Source organism: Propithecus coquereli, unplaced genomic scaffold (genome assembly GCF_000956105.1).
Source record: "Propithecus coquereli isolate 6110/MARCELLA unplaced genomic scaffold, Pcoq_1.0 Scaffold7, whole genome shotgun sequence".
In the NCBI taxonomy this organism is placed as follows: Eukaryota; Metazoa; Chordata; class Mammalia; order Primates; family Indriidae; genus Propithecus; species Propithecus coquereli.
Genome location: NW_012153062.1, coordinates 6,654,932 through 6,676,789, shown reverse-complemented (window position 1 = coordinate 6,676,789; position 21,858 = coordinate 6,654,932). Strand labels below are relative to the sequence as shown.

At 35.0% G+C, this 21,858-nt stretch overlaps 1 protein-coding gene across 1 annotated transcript in view; it reads right to left on the bottom strand.

Annotated features, from left to right (window-relative positions):
• EVI5 (ecotropic viral integration site 5) overlaps window positions 1-21,858 on the bottom strand; it is a 174,894-nt gene that overhangs the window by 97,753 nt on the left and 55,283 nt on the right. The window contains exons 11-13 of the mRNA XM_012661016.1: window positions 15,170-15,223; window positions 13,217-13,249; window positions 12,499-12,645 (exon numbers count right to left, since the gene is read on the bottom strand). Of these exons, the coding sequence (XP_012516470.1) occupies window positions 12,499-12,645; window positions 13,217-13,249; window positions 15,170-15,223 (234 nt within the window). The remainder of the gene's footprint in view (window positions 1-12,498; window positions 12,646-13,216; window positions 13,250-15,169; window positions 15,224-21,858) is intronic.

Genomic DNA, 21,858 nt, shown 5'->3' with positions numbered 1-21,858 from the left:
TTTCTCCTTGTTTATGTCGATCCAAGCCAAGAACAGTTGGACAAAATTGCTTAACCAATACACCTGAATCATAAGCAGTCCTAGGTAGGGCAAAAGGTTTTAAATAGATCAAGCTAGACTCCAAGACACTTGGTCTCATCAGGAAAAGCTGTCTAACATAAACACATTGGTGGAACCCCACACTCAACAGGAAGAGTCAGACATGGCACTGTATAAAGTATCATTGGATCATTTCTACTTCTATGGGCTTCCTAGAAAAACTGACATGGAACATGTAAAATACTTAAAAAGACATTGTAATCTTTATGCTTAGTTTTATCTTATGCTTAGTTTAATATTTACTATTTATTTCTATTTACTATGAATACTATTTATTTAATATTTACTATTATTTAGTGTACTAAATACTAAATTCAGTATTAAATATTAAATTTAGTATTTAGTACTAAATACTATTCAGTGTACTACTACTAAAATGTAGTATACTAAATACTAAATTCAATAATAAATCAGCTCAATCATTTTTGAAAACCAACATCAGGTTCAAACTATCAAGGGCCAGTGTCAAATGGAACCAGCGGTCTGTTGAAGACAATTGTTCCATAACTGTGCACTGCAGAAACACTTTTTAAAGAAAGCCAACACTCAAAATTAGTTAAAAATAAACTTTGCCTTTTAAAAACTATTGCTCAAAAGTTTACTCTATTATTGCATTAATAAAATAACTATGACATATCACTGTACCAATAGCACTGACTATTTATTCAACATATTGTGTGTTTACTGAATAAACAAAGTAAGTATTGAATAAACTCCCTGAGTCTGGAGTGATACAAAAAAGTCCACAGTGAGTCAGTGGAAGCTAGAGGGATTAAAGGGGCAAAAAGAGAAAGACCTTCTTTAGAGAGGAACACTAGCTAACAAACAGAAAAACTGAGAAAATATGAAAATTACCATTATGTAAATCCAATGTAATAATAATAACAGATAAGGATCATCAATAGAAGCTAAAACCATTAGGTAAAAGGTAGATGGAGAACAAGATAGTGGGCACAATTTATATTATGTGCCTTCCTGATTTAAAGCAAAAAGTTCACGTCGTCTATCATCTAAATGTTTAACTGAATCTAGTTTATGGGAAATATAATGACACCCCATGAGGAAGGAATCAGACAAATCTAGAATATGAGCTAAGACAACTGGGCTACATCTATAAAAAGGCAATATCATTCCTGACATTGGTTATTATTTCTTCTCTCTTTAATTAGTCAGTCTAAACAGACATTTATCAACTTTACTGATCATTTCAAAGAACCAGCTCTTGGTTTCACAGATTGCTCTCTATTTTTGTTTTGTGTTGCTTTCAATCTAATTGATTTCTACTCTTTTTATTACTTGTTCCTTCTGCTTCCTTTAGGCTGAATTTGCTCTTATGTGTCTAGTTTCTTAAGGTAGAATCTTAGATTATTGATTTGAGACTTACTGCTTTTCCTACTATTATAAGCATTTAATGCTATAAAATTACCACTAAATACTACACTACAAGGATTCCACAAATTTTTTTATGTTGTGTCATTTTCATTTAATTCAAAATATGTTCTAATATCCTTTTAGACTTCCTTTTGGACCCATGGGTAAAAATGTATTGTTTAATTTTCAAATATTTGGAGGTTTTCCAGATACCTATTATTAATTTCTAACTGAATGCTGTCAGGGTCAAAGAAGATACTTTGCATGATTCAATTCTTTTAAGTTTGTCAAAGTTTATTTTATGGCCTAGAATATGTTCTATCCTCATAATTCTGCTATGTGTGCTTGAAAAGAATATGTATTCTGCTATTATTCAGTACAGTCTTCCATAAATACCTATCACGTCAAGTTGGTTAACAGTACTGTTCAGGTCTTCTATATCCACACTGATTTGGCATCTCCTTGTTTCATCAATTACTGAGACAGGGTGAACTACAATTGTGGATTTGTTCACTTCACCTTCATGCTCCTCTGTTGGAAGCACACACATGCTGGCTGGGTTCAGTGGCTCGCACCTATAACCCCAGCTACTCAGGAAGCTGAGGTGGGAAGACTGCTTCAGGCCAGGAGTTTCAGACCAGCCTAGGCACATAGTGAGACCCTGTCTCTACAGAAAAAAATTTTTTTAATTAGCTGGCTCGGTGGCACGCACTGTAGTCCCAGCTACTTGGGAGGCCAGGGAAGAACCATTTGAGCCCAGGAGTTTGAGACAAGCCTGGGCAATATAGCAAGAACCTAAACACACACAATCTCACATAAGATTGTTGTGTCTTCTTGGTGAATTGACCCTATTATCATGGATAGTATTCTTTCTTCCTGGTAACAATCCTTGTTCTGAAGTCTACTCTGATACTACAAGACATTCTAGCTTTCTTTTGCTTAGATCTGCATATCTTTGCCATCCATTTTTTTCCAATTATACTTGTTTTTCTATTTCCAACATATGTCCAACAGTTGTAGGCATACCACCTTGATCCTTTACTGCTGGAAATTCACTGTGGGAGACAGTTGCTATCATTAGCTATTAAGCTATACACATTTCCAGTAATCACACAGCAACCTACTTGGCCTGTTATTCCTAATCTTTGCAACTAAGACTACCTCACCCCCACCTACAGGCTCAGATTCACTAATATTATGGGACCAACATTATTCCTAAGTAGGGGATCATAAAGAACCCTAATCTCTGCTCTACTCTGGCACATTGAATAGGGATGGCCTATCTAAATATCACATGTCAAAATCATATCAAATTGTAGCTGTGGGTAACAACCCCCATATTTACCACTTGTCTAAGCTGCTCTCCCATTAGCACACTAAAACCAAATTCATGTCTCTTATTTCTTAATCCCCTTGTCTTTGGGCTATGGTTCTATAGGCCATTGGTCTGACAATCTGTTGAAACTCCTCTAGCTGCCCTGCCTGACCTGCTCTTCTTCACTTCACATTGCATTTCCCCTTCATTCTCGATGCAACCACAACTCTCATTGAGACATGGCCAACATCAGCCCTGAGGTAATCTCCTGATCCTGTCAGACTCCTACAAGCCAGATCACTTGTTTCTGGTCCTACCTACCCTGACTTTCACCAATGGGTTCCAGCACTAAGATTTTTATATGTTATCCCACAAACTTATCTTCTACTCCAGTCACTCAAATTCAATCTGTGATGTTTCTTTGAGTCTTATATCTTCATTCCTTTCGTTTTGAAAAATAATTTCTTAAACAAAATTAAAATAACTATTTTAATGCCACTGCACAATTCAGTGGCATTTAGTACATTCAGACTGTTGTGCAACCACCAAAATCCAGTGCCAAGTCATTTCCATCATTCTAAAGTAAAAACCCTTACCTATTAAGCAGTTTATTGCCCTTCTCCAACCCCCATCTTCTAGCAGCCACCAATCTGTGTTCTGTTCTCTATAAATTTATCTATTCTAGATATTTCATATACATGGATTCACATGATATGTGATCTTTTGTGTCTGGTTTTTTCACTTAAAGTTTTAGAGATTCATCCACACTATATTAATAGCACATGTTAGTACTCCATTCCTTTTTATGGCTGAATAATATTCTATGTATACATGACAATTTGTTTATCCATTCCTCCACTGATGGATTTTTGGGTTGTGTCCACCTTTTTGTGAATAATGCTACTACAAACAATGTGTGTACACATATGTGGTTGAGTACCTACCAGAATTCCATTATTTTGGGTACACAACTAGGAGTTGAATTACGTTGTACTATAGTAATTCTATGTTTAATTTCTTGAAGAACCATCAAACTGTTTTTCATAGCAGCTTTATATTCCATTTTCTATTCCTACCAAAAATGTATGAGGGTTCTAATTTCTCTACCTCCTTGCCAATATTTTTTTAAAAAATTATAGCCATTCTAATGGGTGTGAAGTGGTACCTTATCATGGTTTTGATCTGTATTTCCCTAATGACTAATGATTTTAAGCATCTTTTCATTTGCTTGTTGGCCATCAGTATATCTTCTTTAGAGGAATGTCTATTCAAGTACTTTGCTCATTTTATAATTAGGTTGTCTTTTTGTTGCTGAGCTATAGGAGTTCTTTCTATATTCTGAATGCTAGATCCTTGTCAGATACATGATTTGCAAACTTTTAGCATCCTGCAGGTTATCTTTCACTTTCTTTTTGATGCACAAAAAGATTTAATTTTGATGAAGTCCAATTTATCTATTTTCTCTTTTGTTACTCATGCCTTTGGTGCTTAAGAACCGATATCTAAACCCATTACCAAATCCAAGATCATAAATATTTATCACTATGTGTTCTTCTAAGGGCTTTATGGTTTTAAAACCACAAAAAGGTTATTTTAAAACCATAAAATCTGTACTTAGACTATTGGTCCATTTTGAGGTAATTTTTGTATATAGTTTGTAGTAGGGGTCCAATTTCATTCTTTTGTGTGAGAATATCCAGTTTTCCCAGCACTATTGATTGAAGAGACCATTCTTGCCTGATCAGATGGTTCCAGCACCCTTGCTGAAAACCAACTGGCCACAGATATATAGGTTTATTGCTAGACTCTTAATTCTACTCTATTGATCTGTATGTTTATCCTTATGCCAGTGCCACACTACTTTGATTACTATAACTTTGTGCTAAGTTTTGAAATCAGAAGTGTGAGTCCTCCAACTTTTTTGTTCTTTTTCAAAATTGTTTTGGCTATTCAAGGCCCCTTGCAATTCCATGTGAGTCTGAGGATCAGCTTCTCCATTTGTGGAAAAGACCATGAGAATTTTGATAAGTTTGATAGGACTGAATCACTTCTAAACTACAAACAGGGGATATATTTTCATCTTCTTTAATTTCTTCCAACAGATGAATAAAATAGTATTTCAGTTTTCAGTGTACAAATTTTTTACCTTTTTGGTTAAATTTATTCCTATGTATTCCATTCTTTTGGATGCTACAGTGAATGGACTTTTTTTCTTAATTTCCTTCTCTAACTGTTCATTGCTTGTGAACCTTTTTATTTTTAACCTATCAAGATTTCTGTATTTAAAGTAAGTTTCTTGTAGACAGGTTTTGTCTTTTTATCCAATCTTTTAATTGGTATGTTTAGAATACTTACATTTAATGTAATTATTGATGTGGTTGGAATAAAATCTATAATCTTGCTAGTTTTCTATTTGATCCATTTACTCATTATTCCTTTTTTTTCCTACTTACTATTTTTTTTTTTGAGACAGAGTCTCACTCTGTTGCCCGGAGTAGAGTGCCGTGGCGTCAGCCTAGCTCACAGCAACCTCACACTCCTGGGCTCAAGCGATCCTACTGCCTCAGCCTCCCGAGTAGCTGGGACTACAGACATGCGCCACCATGCCCAGCTAATTTTTTCTATATAGATTTTTAGTTGTCCAAATAATTTCTATTTTTAGTAGAGACGGGGTCTCGCTCTTGCTCAGGCTGGTCTCGAACTCTTGACCTTGAGCGATCCACCCGCCTCGGCCTCCCAGAGTGCTAGGATTACAGGCGTGAGCCACCGCGCCCGGCCCCCTACTTACTATTTTTAAATGACTCCATTTTATCTCTGCTACTTGCTAATTAATTATACATATATTTTTCCCCCTTTTTTTTGAGACAGTGTCTCTTGCTCTGTTGCCTGGGCTAGAGTACAGTGGCATCATCATAGCTCATTGCAGCCTCCAATTCCTGGACTCAAGCAATCCTCCTGCCTCAGCCTCCTGAGTAGCCGGGACTACCGGCATGCACCACCATGCCTGGCTAACTTAATTTTTTGTAGAGATGGGGTCTTGCTATTGTCTAGGCTGGTCTCAAACTCCTGACCTCAAGTGATCCTCCAGCCTTGGCTGCCCAAAGTGCTAGGATTATAGGCATGAGAAACATTGTGCCTGGCCTATATATTCTCTTTTCTAAAAAAATTTTAGTTGGTTTTCCTAGGGTTTGTAAATATATATTTTGCTGTTCCTTGGTCACCACAAACTTATTCCTTGTTCAAGGCCTTTATACTAGGTGTATGTTCTATCTGGAATGCTTTTCCCCATATCTTCAAATGGTTTCCTTCTTCATATCATTCAGTTTCTGGTCAAATGTTACTTCCTCAGGGAAGCTCTCCAAAAATACCTTACCTACAATAACACCTACATGTACCACCTCTCTGCTACTTTATTTTTCTTCATAGCCCTTATCACCAACTGAAATTATATTTACTTGTTTACTGTGTTTCCCCAGGTAGAACACTTCATGTAATAACAGATCTCATTTTTCTTGTTTACTGTTGTACCCTCTGCACTAAGACACCACCTTGTATGTTCTTTTTTCAAGTGAATAAATATGTTCATTCCATTATACAACTATCACATCATAATCATACAGGACTGAGGAAAACACAAAGTGTTTATGCAAACTGAACCTAACACCGTGACAATAAATTATAGAATAATGAAAAATGAAATAGACCATTATCCTTCTCATGACTAAATTGGCTACTACTTATATTTGGAGAAAAGGAGAAAGAAGAGCTATAAGCAAAATCTGGGTCAAAAAGTAAAACTCTTTAAATGTCTATTTGATATGGTCTTTGCATTGAAAGAATTTTAAAGTTGAAAAAAGACTTGAACCACAATGAATACTACTTCACACCTACTAGCATAGCTATTACCAAAAAAACCCAGAAAACAACAAGAGTTAACAAAGATGTGAAGAAACTGGAACCCTCATATATTGCATGCGAGAATATAAAGTGGTATAACCACTGTGTAAAACAGTTTGGCACTTCCTCAAAAAATTAAACATGGAATTGCATATAATCCAGCAACCCCCCTTTTAGGTATATACCCAAAATAATTAAAAGCATGAACCCATGTTTATATGCCAATGTTCATAAAAGCATTGTTCACAACAGCCGAAAAGTGTTAACAACCCAAATGACCATCAACAAATGAATGGATGAACAAAATGTGGCATATAAATACACTGGAGTCTTATTCAGCCATAAAAACTAATGAAATTCTAATATATGCTACAACAAGGATGGACCTTCAAAACATGCTAAGTGAAATAAACCATACACAAAAGGACAAATACTATATGATTACACTTACATGAGTTACACAGAAAGGGCAAATTCACAGAGATAGAAAGTAGAGTAGAGGTTGCCAGGGGCTGGGGGAGTGAAAAAGAAGATTATTGTTTAGTGGGTACAGAGTTTCTGTTTGGGATGAAAAAGTTCTGGAAGTGGATAATGGTGATGGGTGCAGAACATTGTAAACCTACTTAATGCTACTGAACTGTACCCTTAAATGGTAAATTTTGTGTTGCGTATATTTTACCACAATAAAATAAAAAATCACCACATCCAGCAATCCCACTAGTAGGTATACATATCCCAAAGAAATTAAATCAGTATGTCGAAGAGATATCTGCATTCCCGTGTTCATTGCAGCACTATTCACAAGAGCCAAGATATGGAATCAACTTAAGTGTACATCAATGGATGAATGGATAAAGAAAACGCAGTATGTATACACAATAGAATACTATTTGCCATATAAAAGAATAAAATCCTATTATTTGCAACAACATGGGTGAACCTGGAGGACATTCTGTTAAGTGAAATAAAGCCAGACACAGGAAGATAAACATGATCACATTCACATGTGGAATCTAAAAAAGTTGATCTCACAGAAGCAGAGAGTAGAAGGGTGGTTACTAGAGGCCAGGGGATGGGGGTAGGGGGGAATGGGAAAAGACTGGTCAACAGGTACAAAGTTACACTTAGGAGGAATAAATTCTGGCATTCTATTGCACAGTAGGGTGACTATAGTCAAAAATAATGTATTGTCTATTTGAAAAAAGCCAGAAGAGAGGATTTTGAATGTTCTTACCACAAAGAAGTAATAAATGCTTGAGGTGATAGGTATGCTAATCACCTTGATTTGATTCACAATGTATACATGTTTTGAAACATCACATTATACCCCATAAATATGTGCAATTATTATGTGTCAATTAAAAATAAAACTTTTTTAAAAATCACCAAAAGGAAAAAAAAAAAGAATGGATATGCTAAGTGAAAGAAGCCAGACACAAAAGTTTCACACCTTACAATTGCATTTATACGAAATTCTAGAAAAGGCAAAACTATAGGGACAGAAAGCAGATGCGTTGCTGGGGCTGGCAAGGGTGAGGGGTGCAAAGGGACACGAAGGAAATTTTGGGAATGATGGAAATGTTCTTTGTTTTTATTGCATTGCTGGTTCACAATCATATACATTTCAAACACATCACACTACATAGTTAAATTTGATAAATTTTATTACATATAAATTATACCTTAATAAGTTCACTTAAAAAGTGAAAGAGAGAGACCTGAGATGGTCCTGGCCCAGGGGTGGGGAACATTTTCGTGTTGGAAGGCTGTAATCAAAGAGGGCTGCATTCAAGAAACTTCAATTAGATATACTTAAAAATGTACATTATTTTGTAAAACTCTAACTTCTATGTACTTAATGTCAAAAAATGAAAACTATTTGTTAATTTTAAAGTTAACCAATCTTTTAATGACTTTGTTGCGTCTGCTTTTTGTTGGAAAGCATTTGTATATTTGGCTGCAGCATGGAGGTCCACATTTCAGTTGATCGTGACCCTAAGGGCATCTTGATTTGGATTAGGTAGGACAATGTAGATTCCCAGCAGTAAGTGGTTGAAAAGCAAGAAAACATTTTTCCGTCATGTTGCCAGAGACGTGGGTATTCTACCGCATTTTTCCATATTTCAATTGGATCTTTCTTAGCATCAATGACTCAATCAATTCCAACTACAGTTCTTTGCGTGCCTTGGTGATATCAACTAGATGAAGCTGAAATGCTAATTTGAATGGGATGTCATGATTCTCAAAGTCAGTGACCCTTTCGCTGTGTTCTCCAATTAATAGGCCTGCAATAGCTATTTATTCTTCAAATGATTCGCATATATCATCCTGTTCATCAACAACCTTTGCTAACTGGGGAAAATGTGCATCTGAAATTTCCTTTCAAAGGAGTGTGTTGAAAAAAGACAGCTTTTTTGGAAATGCTTGGATTTTTTGCCATATATCATATATAGATTTAGTTTTACCTTGCAAAAAAGTATTCAAATTATTTTGATTTGACATGATATCACATAGAAATGCTGCATTCCTATAGAAATCTTCTTTCAATAATTCATATTGCTGATTCTGTTCTTCATAAAATTTAACTATTTGTTCTCACAGAGATAAAATTTTGGCTAACGCCTGCCCCTGTGATAGCCAACGATGCACTTTAGAATGACAGGGCAAATCCACACTGAATATCTCATCATTCAATTCTAGCATGTTATGAAACTGACGATGCTGTGTTGCATTTGCTGGAATATAGTTAACAATACTTATAACTCGTTGCAAAGTGTCACTTAAAATAGTAGCTTTAGCACAGAGATTTTGCTGATGCAAGATATAATGAAAAGAAATGAGAGCATCTGGATCTGTTAATACTTTTTTTATCTGTGCAATACACCTGTCATGTTTTCCTGTCATGGAAGGTGCACCACCTGTACATACATTCACTAAATTTACGAAATCAGTCCAACTCATGACATTTATCTTGAAAGTTGTTGAAGACATCTATTCCCCTGTTCTGTTTGCAAGAGTGCCCAAAGTGAGTAACTCTTCGTAGCAAAGAAAACCTTCTCTTATGACCTGAATGAAGTATAAAACCTGCACTGAGTCAGAAGTATCAGTTGATTCATCCAAAGCGATTGAATAATATATATTTTCCTTTTGAAGTATTGCATGAAGTTGTTCTGTTAAGTTGAAGGCTAATTCATGCCGCTGATCAGTTATGGCTCTCCTTGAAAGAGGTAGTTGTTTGTACTTTGAAACATTATTGGAGTCTAAGCATCCTACAGCTTCAACAGTGAATTCTTTCACAATTTCTGCATCACTAATAGCTTCCCTTTTTTCCCTGAGTATATAAGCTACTTTATAAGTTGCTTCAGTGGCATTATTTCCAGGTCTTATTGCTGCTTGAAAGAATTGTCTTTGCTTTTGCTTTCCATCTTTTAATTTCTTCAATACAACCTTTTGTGCCTCTCCCTCTAATTTAAAATATTCATGGTCCCTATGAGTGTTACACTGCTGATGAATTTCTTTAATGTTGACATTACAGTATCACAAAGCAAGTAAATCATCTTATCTTTAGTATAAATAAGATAATATTGCAATTCCCAATCCTCATTAAAAAATTCTTCCTTCAGCATTCTCTTGGTCTTCTTTGACATGATGGGCTGTTACCAGACAGAATTAAAAAATACTGTCAAGCTATCCAACTATTCACAAATTCCACTTCAAACAGAAACACAGTGCACCACTGTCAAAAGCTGATAACAGACTGTCGTCCTCAACCCCCATAAACTCTTGCCAACCAGCCTCATGTCGTAGTGGTGCCAGTCAGTCAGGAGAGGGAAGTTAGAACTCAATCACGAACTTAAAAGCTGTTAATTTAGCCCTTATGTCTTACTAATGTTCTAATTGTGCCAGTCAATCTGGGAGGATTATTTTGTTGAAACTTATTTTCTTTGTTATTTTAAATACATTCATTTTAAAAATAAAATAAAAATATACAAGATGAACAAAAATATATTAATAAAAATAAAAGGATTTGTTTTGTGAAATTTGGATTTAGTCATAAGGCCACACTTAGGGACCTAGAAGGCCACATGTGGCCTTAAGGCTACAGGTTCCCAACCTCTGGTCTAGTCCTATTTCATTATTTTAGAAAAAAAAGAAACTGTCTTCAAGCATACAAGATCACACAGTTAGCAAAACAGGACTAGAATCTAGTTCCATAAATGAAATCTAAAGCTATTTATATTATATAAAATGCTCCTATTTGGCAGTAGAGTGGTGGTGGTGGATGGTTTTATTGGTAATTCAATACCTCCTGCTGGGCTACAAATTTAAAACCCTTATTCTGAAAGTTCTGAAGAATTCATACAGTTACACTGAAAGGCTGTAATCAAAACATTCAACAACAGATGTTCACTTTCTGCCAGTAACATGTTCACTCAGTTAATTCTGGCTGTTTTGGCTTGCCCAGTTAACTTTTTTCATTATAAACCAACATTCTATCCTTTTGATACTCCTAGGTCTCGATATTTAAAAAACAATGCAAAAAACTTAATTCATGATTCTAATGTATTATGGCTGTAGCTTATGTTAAATGCAAACATAGTTACTGTCTTTCCTTTTACAAAAAAAAGTCACATTGTACTAACTCATTTCAGCTTAATTCAAAAATGACTCTATAATTCTGTTTTCTTCTGTTTGTATGCTTGGATATTATTGACATTTCATGAAAAAATAGAGCGAAATACTTGAGTTCCCATCTTTTTAGTATTATTTTATCACTTTCCTATTCATTTTTCTTAACAATCTTCAACAATATAATAGAAAAAAACAAATGTTTATGGCTCTTTCAATTGTCCATTTTTTTCTTTTTCTTTTAGTTTTTTGATTTTTGTACCTAGATGATGATACCGTTTTTTAATTTTACTGAATAAAAATAATGTCCAACTCTGCAATTATTTATTTGCCTTCCAGACTTGTATAGAGTTCCAGGTATAACACAATTTTTTTTTACCTATTTTTATTACAAACCAGCTCCTACTTGAGAACAAAAAACTGAAAGAAGAAATAATATCTTTTCAAAGATAAAATGCTGGCTATTCTTTTATCCTCATATTTCTGATTAAGATCACCCTACTTTGAATTTGCAATGGAAAATGATGTCTGAGTTGCAAAAGATACCAGAGGCTAGCTTTATAATCAGCAGCTGTTTAGTGCCCTAGGTTAGTTAACATAATTTTTAAAGGGCTAATTTTTTATCTTGATAATGTCCCTCCTTTTGAAAAAAGGTAGGCATACATCTTAAGTCATAATTCAAACTCTTGATGTAGGAAGTCGAAGCTACAGTATTTGATAAGATACAAATTGCCACATTATCAAAGCTTTATAAATGAGATGATTACATACATTCTGCAGGTTGGGTATTATTTCATTTGCACAATGAATAAAAACTAGCCTAAGTTAGGATTTAAAATTTACCCTTGGTAAAATGATATCTGTTATGAAAATAGATTTCTGGAACCTAAAAAGCAAATCTTATATACATTGCTTGTTTTCTATGACTTAGAACATAATGCAAGGAAAGAAAATACTACCCATTTCTAGCAAAACTGTGTAGACAGAAAAAAAAGTTAGAACAAGGAGTCTTTAGGCCACAATAAGACCCTTAAGTATTACAGAACATAAAATGGAATAAGTTAAGAGTTCATTAAAGTAAAAAACCAAATTATTTAAAACAAGAGCACAGAAGTTGTGCTTCAAAAAAATGGTTTAAAGGAAGGGGAGATGAGAAAGGTGAGAAAAAGCACTACCAGACTCCTTACCCATTGTTGTTGGTGCTGGAGCTTCCTGATGGTATTTTCAGCTTGCTCCAGCTTAGCACTGGCCTCATCACTCTGCTGTTTGATGGTGGCCAACTCCCGTTTTATGAGGTAGTTTTCCTCAGCCTCCTGGGCTCTTGTCACTTGTCCCTTAGGACATAATTTTTTTGTGTGTAAAGCAATTTAGGATAGATTCAAGAAAGACTGCCTTTGTAAGGCTTAGTTATTTACCTTGACATGTTAAAAAAAAAAAAATCACCTCAGAGAATAGAACAGCCTAGGTAATCATTAGCTAGCAGCTTGTTATTGGCTCCAGCAAATTTGGGAAAACTAAATGAAAAATTCGTCTGACAATCTTAAGAATAATTCTTCTTTCAGTCAATAAAAATTTAATTCATGCAATTTACTGAGTTGCACATGCAGGACTAAAATTATCAATGAATAGTGGTTAATTTCAAGGAATCCACTGATTGTCATTTTTAAATAAATATTTTAAAAAATAAGGTTAGCTTTAAAACGTGCAAAAGGCGTCTATTTTAATAAACCAAGATAATACACTATTATCAAAAATTAAGTTTACACCCACATATACCACCCAAAAATTATTTCTAGGAAAATGCATGTAAAATTGCATGCATTAAAACATGGATTTCTAAGTTTATGACTTTCCTTAGAAGTTAGAGAAAATGCTAAGAAAAAAAAAAAAAACCCAAAACTATACCTGTATCAATCTATCTGCCAAGGAAGCACTTTCCTACAAAAGGAAAAATTCAGATAGAAATATAAGAAAGAAATAAAAGTGATAAAATTAGGAATAAGAAGAAACAAACATACCCAAATTCCACCTACTTATCATTGCTAATTAAAATGGACATGTAATTTTACAACTTTTTTTACTGAATGTGTTTTTACTCTTAAACCTTAAGAAAATATATCAAAACAAGAATACCTTAAGAAAATATATCAAAACAAGGATAGACTGCAGAAAAATATGTGGTTCTAAAAGAGACGCAACACAAATTCCAAGTGGTTTTTCATTACTTGGACAAATATCTTCTTTTGAAAGCATGTCTTTACAACTCTATTTTTAGACTTAACCATATTGTCAAACAACTTATATGAAAGGGAGAAGGAATTTGAGTAAGCAATTCCACTTAAAAAGTATGACAGCAATTTGTGCAACAGCAACCTCTAAGGAAACAATGCAAGAAAAATATAACACATGATAACGGGCTCAACTTAATAAACTCTAGCAATAACTGAGTAAGTAAACTTTTTGATTACAGAATCCAATTCATACGTAAGTATTTGTAGAATTCTAAGTGCTAAGTGACACATCTAGGCCATCTAAGTCAGCAAAAAAAAAAAAAAGTACCTACTTTCCTAGAATGCAAAATCCAAACTTACCACTTTCTTATAGCATCTTTATCATTCTGAAGATTCAATTAAATAAGAATGCTTTTTCTGTGAAAATGTTTCACTCCAAAGATTTAAAAAACACCTAAGATCATGTATATTTTACTATAAAGTAGGTATTTAGTGAAAAAAAAGTACGTAATTAAAACGACTTAAAAATAAATTAAACTTCTTGTGGAGTCACCAAAAAAATAGAATTATCCTCATAACGACTCTAACGTGATGTGGGATGTACAAAGAAACGATTTTTGACTTAATATAAAGTATCTGCAATTATTATACAACCAAGACAGACATGTCATAAACGTCCTTGTGCACTTCTGTTTAATACGAAATCATCGATACTTTTTAAACAAGACAAATAGTGCAAACTATTCATAGTTCCATTTATTCCTTTCTTGAATATTTATAGCTTTTCAGGGAAGATTTCAAGATACTTGGCAACATCATGAGGGGACTTTTAATCCACTCACTCTCACCTCTGGTTTAAAAAAAAAAAAGGCACCAAAAGACTTTGTAAATTCAGATGTTTTTCTTTTAATAAACCAAAATCCTTTTTTTTAAACTATGAAGCCTAGATCTGAAAAGCAAAACTCTTAAATTGTACTTTTACTACTCAATTCATTTTTATAGCATGAAAAAATGATTATAAATGATAATAACATCAAAAGCACAATATAAAAAATAACGCAAAATTTCCATATTTGACCAGTTTTTATATGTGAAACAGAGAAGAAGAGGTAACAAGTAGATATCAAAATAATTGTAAAAACCAAAAGTTTATGCACAATTCTCCTGTGTTAAAATCAATATGAGAGTGAATTTTTATATAAGGAATACTTAGTCACTTTGACTAAACTTAAAGTTGGACTTAAAGGAATCGGTGCCACATTCAACATGTTAGGAAGTCAGGGCAACATTTGAAATTCATCTTTAAAATGCTGTATCAGAATGGATTCCCAAGTAGGTTCTAAAAGAACACACTTTTTAGAGATTTTATGTAAAGAAAAGAAATAGTATCAATATGTTACTCTAATAATAACCTCAGTTAAAACTTTAACATGAAAGTTTAAGGACTAGTACTGATCAATTTTTATTAACAACAAGTTATTTTGGTTAAACAGTAAGCAAGGCAAGCTAAGCAGTCAATACCACAACTTAGGAGAGACATGTGCCAGATTTTTTGAGGATTTATTTAAAATACACAGAAAAAATACTACACATTCAAAGAAGCTTGCAAAAGTAGTCATTTACTTACTTTTTCTAATGTTTCAATGCGTTGTTTTAGAAGTCTGTTCTCTGTGCGTAACTTCTGCCAAAAAAAAAAAAAGAGGTTTTTTTGCAAGCACTCTTGAAAGGAAAAAAGATTCTTAAATCACAGCTGGGCATGGTGGCTCACGCCTGTAATCCTAGCACTCTGAGAAGCCCAGGCAGGAGGGTTGCTTAACGGCAGGAATTCGAGACCAGCCTGATCATGAGTGAGACCCCCACCCCAAACCCCGTCTCTAACTAAAAATAGAAAAAATTAGCCAGATGAACTAAAAAATAGAAACAAAAAATTAGCCGGGAGTGGTGGTACCAGCTACTTAGGAGGCTGAGGCAGGAGGATTGCTTGAGCCCAGGATTTTGACGTTGCTGTGAGCTAGGCTGACGCCATGGCACTCTAGCCTGGGCAACAGAGCAAGACTCTGTCTTAAATAAATAAATACATACATACACACATACATACATACATAACATACATAGAAAAGGGTCTAAGGATGGTTACATTATCAAATGTAAAAGGTCCAGAGTAGGAAATGATCACATTTATCATCCCAGCTGTGACTGAATTTTAAATATAAGCTACAGTATATATAGCAACAACTCCTTTCTTTTCTATACTTACTATGACTCATAATATTTTCTTATGTTTTAATATCTCCATTAGATAGAAAAGATTCTAACTTGCCTATCTCCTGTACAGCCTATCTACATGATTAGCATTCAAATGTCAGTTGAATGAAGACACAGGAAATCTGAAAACTGCATGTTCATAGGACAAATAAAGTGTCAGTTTAGACAAATTTCCATTTATGTTTTAGATGACAAGTTGTAAAATTCCTTACAAAATTCTGAAAACATCAAAGAATTTACCATGAATTGTTTTCTACTTAAGAAAATAAAAAGCTCCAATTACCAGCATTTCTTCCCCCTCATGGTTCAAAAAGTAAAACCAGGTATAAGAAAAAGAAACACATCACATAATTGTTCAATGCCAGACTCCCAAAACATGTCAAATTACTGTCAAGTATTAAATCCAAATCACTCTATATTTTTGAAAAATCATTTTTGCATATTCTACCAATATATCTTATTAACCCCATATATAAATTATTCCTTCTTTTTCGAATCCCCTAAATGTCCCTTCATTTTGCAATCAAATTTCAAACCTCCATTTACCTTTTTATGTCAATTTGTTCCAGAGCTCAATCCAGCCTTCTTTCAACCCTACCTTCCTCTAAATTTATGTAAAAAACATCTTCCTCAGAAAATTCTTCCATCAATTCAATCTATTATTTTGCCAGTAAAGACTTAAATATAGTTTATATTACATGACATATAAAATCTCAGTTCAGAGAAATGAGAGACTCTATGAATAACTGTATCTTACTAAGTAGCTCACAAACTGGAACAAATCTTAGAGTTAATACAAAGACACTTTGCAAATTAAATTTTCTTGTTCTATTTACTAAAACATTTAGATGATTTTTTAAAGGACATTATGTGTGATCTCAGACTACAAAATAACAGCTTGAGGAGCAAAAAATGTTTCATTTCTTGCTTACTCTTACTATGTGCAGTATAGATGGTCTACACCAGCGGTCCCCAACCTTTTTGGCACCAGGAACTGGTTTCACGGAAGACATTTTTTCCACGGACCAGGGGTGGGGTGGGGTGGGGCGGTGGGGATGGTTTCAGGATGATTCAAGCGCATTACATTTATTGTGCAGTGAAACCTCTCTGCTAATGATAATCTGTATTTGTAGCCACTCCCCAGTGCTAGCATCACCACCTCAGTTCTACCTTAGATCATCAGGCATTAGATTCTCATAAGGAGTACACAACCTAGATCCCTCCCAGGCTTAGTTTACAGTAGGGTTTGGGCTCCTATGAGAATCTAATGCCACCGCTGATCTGACAGGATGCAGAGCTCAGATGGTGATGCAAGAGATGGGAAGTGTCTGTAAATATAGATGAAGCTTCCCTTGCTCCCCTGCCCGCCCTCCCACCCCCCACCTTACCTCCTGCTGTGCATGCACCCAGTTCCTAACAGGCCATGAACCAGTAGCAGTCCGGCAGCCCCGGGAATTGGGGACCACAGGGCTATACAAATAAACAATTATTGAATGCTGCTACAATCTAGAAAGCCAAAGAAACAAATGGAATTCCCAAAATGTTCTCAATCATATTTCATTGACAAAAGATTCAGGATCTTTTAGGATAAACTAGTTTCAATTAGGCAACTGAGTAAATAAAGTTAGTTACAACAGAAATAATGCTAAAATAATAAAAGTTAGAACTAAAAATATTCACCTGAATTTCCTTCCCCCATCCCCTTTAATTAATTAATTTATTTGCTTGTTTATTTGTTAATCAATTATTTCAGACGGGGTCTTGCTCTGTTGCCTGGGCTGGAGTGCAGTGGTGTCATCATTCATAGCTCACAGCAACCTCAAACTCCTGGGCTCAAGCGATCCTCCTGCCTCAGCCTCCCAAGTAGCTGGGACTACAGGCATGTGCAACCACGCCCAGCTAATTTTTCTATTTTTTGTACAGGTGGGGTTTCCCTCTTGCTCAGGCTGGTCTGGAATTCCTGATCTCAAGCAATCCTTCTGCCTCAGCCTCCCAGAGTGCAGAATAGTGTTTTCTAAACTTTAAAGTGAAAACCACAAACAGAAAGATCAATAGATACAGCTATATAAAAATGTATTATCTTATACCTTTAAAAAAAGAGACTTTTTTGACCCACCAAATTAGAAAAGAAAAAATGAGGCTAAGAGTGAAAACAAGAATGAAATACTTAGTGTTGGCAAAGTAGTAGTGAAATGGAAATTTGCTGCTAAGAAGAATACACCCTGGAAACATTCTTCAAGAAATTTATGTACTGTACATCAAAAGTCTTAAAAATGCTAATATCCTATAACTCAATAATTCTACTTTTTACAACTGGCTATGGAAGTAATAATAGGTGCCAAAAAACTTGTTATATACAAAGATGCTAACCATTAGCATTGTTTTTAATAATGAAAAGTGAAAAAAACATAAATATCCCAAATAGGGAATCTCATTTCAAACAACCAACTCTTCGGTCACCATCTCCTTTTCTTTCCAGTTACTCACTTTATAAAGTAACCCAATCCCAACAATCCTCCTTTTCATTACGATAATCCAGTGATCCTACCAACTTTTCACTGCCCCTTAATCCTTCATGTTCTCTCTTCGCTCCCGACAAAGTTTAATTTCCAATCGTTATATACCCCTCCTTGCTTTTATCACCCCTTACCCCACTCCCCCTTAGTAGTATACATGCCTGGAAAAACCACTATTTTAAATCAACTCTGTCTATATCTGTGCTGGGTAATATGACTGAAGAAAAACAAAACCATGATGTTTATTTAAATGAACAATCACTAAATTCAGTAGGGCTCTTAATGCTTCCTAGCAATAATAGTGTGTTTCCTTAGACTATTCCTTCTTCCATCCTCCTAGGTCACTATTTCATACTTACTCCTCTTTCTTCAAACAAGCAACCCTCCAACCCATTGTCACTCAGCTGATGATCTTGCCCATGATTTCACTAGAAAAACTGAAGCAATTACAAGAGAATTTCACAAGCTTCTACAAATACATTCTACATCTTACCTGCATTTTTGCCCATATTTTTTTTTACTTCCTGTTACTGTGGATTAACTATCCACTCTGGCACACAAAGTTAAGTCTCCTACCTATGCACTAAATCCCATACCCTCCTGATTTTAGCAATTATCCTCACTCATTCATAATCATCATTTTTTTCTACTTCAGTATCACCATAAAAGCATGGAGTTTTTTTCTCCCATCTAAAAAACAAAAACAAAGAACTCAACATTTCTACCCTCTCTAGCTACCGTTCCATTTCTCTCCTCTTTATAGAAAACTCTTTGAAAAATATCTCTAATTTTTCTACTTCCATTCCAGTTAGGTTTTAGTACCCACCACTTCTCTGCTCTTTTGTAGTTTATCACGATGCTGATAAGCCCAGTGGTCACTTCTCCATGCTCCTTTCACAATAACTATCTTCAGTATTTGACACGGTAAATCCTTCTTTCTTTCTAAAACACTTTCTCTTGGCTTCTAAGATACTACACTTACCTGGTTTTCTCCACTTTGCTGCTTTCCATTAATACTCATCTTCCTAACCTTTAAATATTGGCTTACTTTTGGGCTCAATTGTTGAACTCTCTTCTTTATTTTATCTACACTCATTTTTCAGGTAATCTTATCCATTCTCATGGCTTTCAATACGATCATCCTGCTGACAACTGCCAAATTTATATTCTGAGCCAGTCTCCTCTTAACTCCAGATGTGAATATTCAAGGGGCTACCTGGTCATCTCCTAGGCATCTCATTCCTAAAATATCCCAAACTGGGCTCCTGGTATCCCCCTCAAAACCAGATCCTCCTGTAGTCTTCCCCATCTCAGGTAACAGGAACTACATTTTTCTAACTGCTCAGGCCACACCACCTCATTGATTCCTCTCTCTCTCACACCTCTACATTCAATCTTTAGTTTTATCTGTAAAATCTATTCAGAATCCAAATACTTCTTACAACCTCAGTCCAAGCCACCATCATCTTTTGCCTGCATTACTTCATTAGCCTTCAAAGAGCTGCTATTACCCCCAGCAATTTACTTTTGACATAGCAGCCAAAAGGACCCACTAAACTTAAGTCAGATCTCCTCTTCTACTGAAAACCCCCAATGGCTTCCATCTCACCATAGTAAAAGCCAAAGTCACCACTATGATCAACAGCATCCTACATTATCTGCAACTTGCTCTATCTTAACTCCTATCACTTTTCTCATCATTCATGTTGTCCCATTCACAATGCTTACTGTTCCTCAACCAGTCACACTTTTGAACAGGTTCTGCCCTTCTTCCAGAGAGTCACATATCTAGCTCTGTCACTTCCTTCCGGTCTTTATTCAAAACACACCTGGTCAACTTCTCTAAATTTTCAATCCAAACACTATTATTTTATATTCTTCTTCTGTGAGGTTTTTTTTTCTCCTTAACATTTATCATCATCTAAAATATACACACTTTACTTTTCTGTTTATTGTCATTTGCGTACTAGAATGCACGTTCCATGAAAGCAGGAATTGGTCATAACTATATCTCAAGTGCCTAGAACAGTGTTTGGACATGTAGTAGGCACTATAAGTTATATGCTAAATTAATTAATTATTGAATGAATTATGCAATCATGCCTCCATTGGATATTATTATGTAGCCATTAATAAAAAGTTTGATATGCCACAGAAAAATGGGCATCCAAATCCTTCTTATATCACATATACATCAAAGGCTCTCTTAGAAAGCAGCGCAGTATATACATAAAAGAACATCGAAGGGCCTTAGAATAACACAAATCATCTTGATGATTGCCCAGCAGAAGGGAAAGGACTTTAATAAGCTTAATTACAAATGAAAAAGTAGAGGTCACAACTGATATCTGGAACTATAAATCATCTTTGAATACTATAAAAATCTCTATGCCCAAAAACCTGAAAACGTGGAGGAAATGGACAAACTCTTAGAAACACACAACCTCCCTAGGCTCAATCAGGAAGAAATAGAATTCCTGAACAGACCAATATCAAGCACCAAAATTGAAGCAGCCATAAAAAATCTTCCAACTAAAAAAAGTCCCAGACCAGATGGATTCACACCTGAATTTTACCAAACCTACAATGAAGAACTAAATGGTACCTATACTGCAGAAATTATTCCACAACATTGAGAAAGAGGGAATCTTCCCTAACTCATTCTATGAAGCCAATATCACCTTGATACTAAACCCAGGAAAGGACATAACAAAAAAAGAAAACTACAGACTAATATCCCTTATGAATGTAGATGCAAAAATTCTCAGTAAAATCTTAGCAAACCAAATTGAACTGCACATCAAAAAAATAATTCATCATGACAAGGTGGGCTTCATACCAGAGATGCAAGGATGGTTCAACATATACAAATCTATAAATATAATTCACCATATAAATAAAAGAACAAAGATCATACGATCCTCTCAATAGACGCAGGTAAGGCATTTGACAAAATTCGGCACCATTTCATGATAACAACTCCTAACAAAATAGGCATAGATGGGTCATACCTCAAAATGATAAAAGCCATATGTGACAAACTCACAGCCAACATTATACTGAATGGGGAAAAATTGAAAGCATTCCTGCTTAGAACTGGAACCAGACAAGGTTGCCTACTATCTCCACTACTATTCAACATAGTGCTGGCAGTCCTTGCCAGAGCAATCAGACAGAAGGGAATCAGGGGTATCCAAATGAGGACAGAATAGATCAAACTATTGCTCTTTGCTGATGATATGATATTGTATCTAGAAAAACCCAAAGATTCAACCAAGAGACTCCTGGAATTGATAAATGAATCAGCAAAGTCTCAGGGTACAAAACCAATGCACACAAATCAGTATCTTTCATATACACCAGCAATGGTCAAGCTGAGAATCAAACTGAAGATGCAATACCTTTCACAATACCATCAAAGAAAATTAAATATTTAGGAATATATTTAACTAAGGAGGTCAGAGATCAATATAGGGAGAACTACAGAACACTGAGAAAAGAAACTGGAGAGGATGTAAACAGATGGAAAACCCTA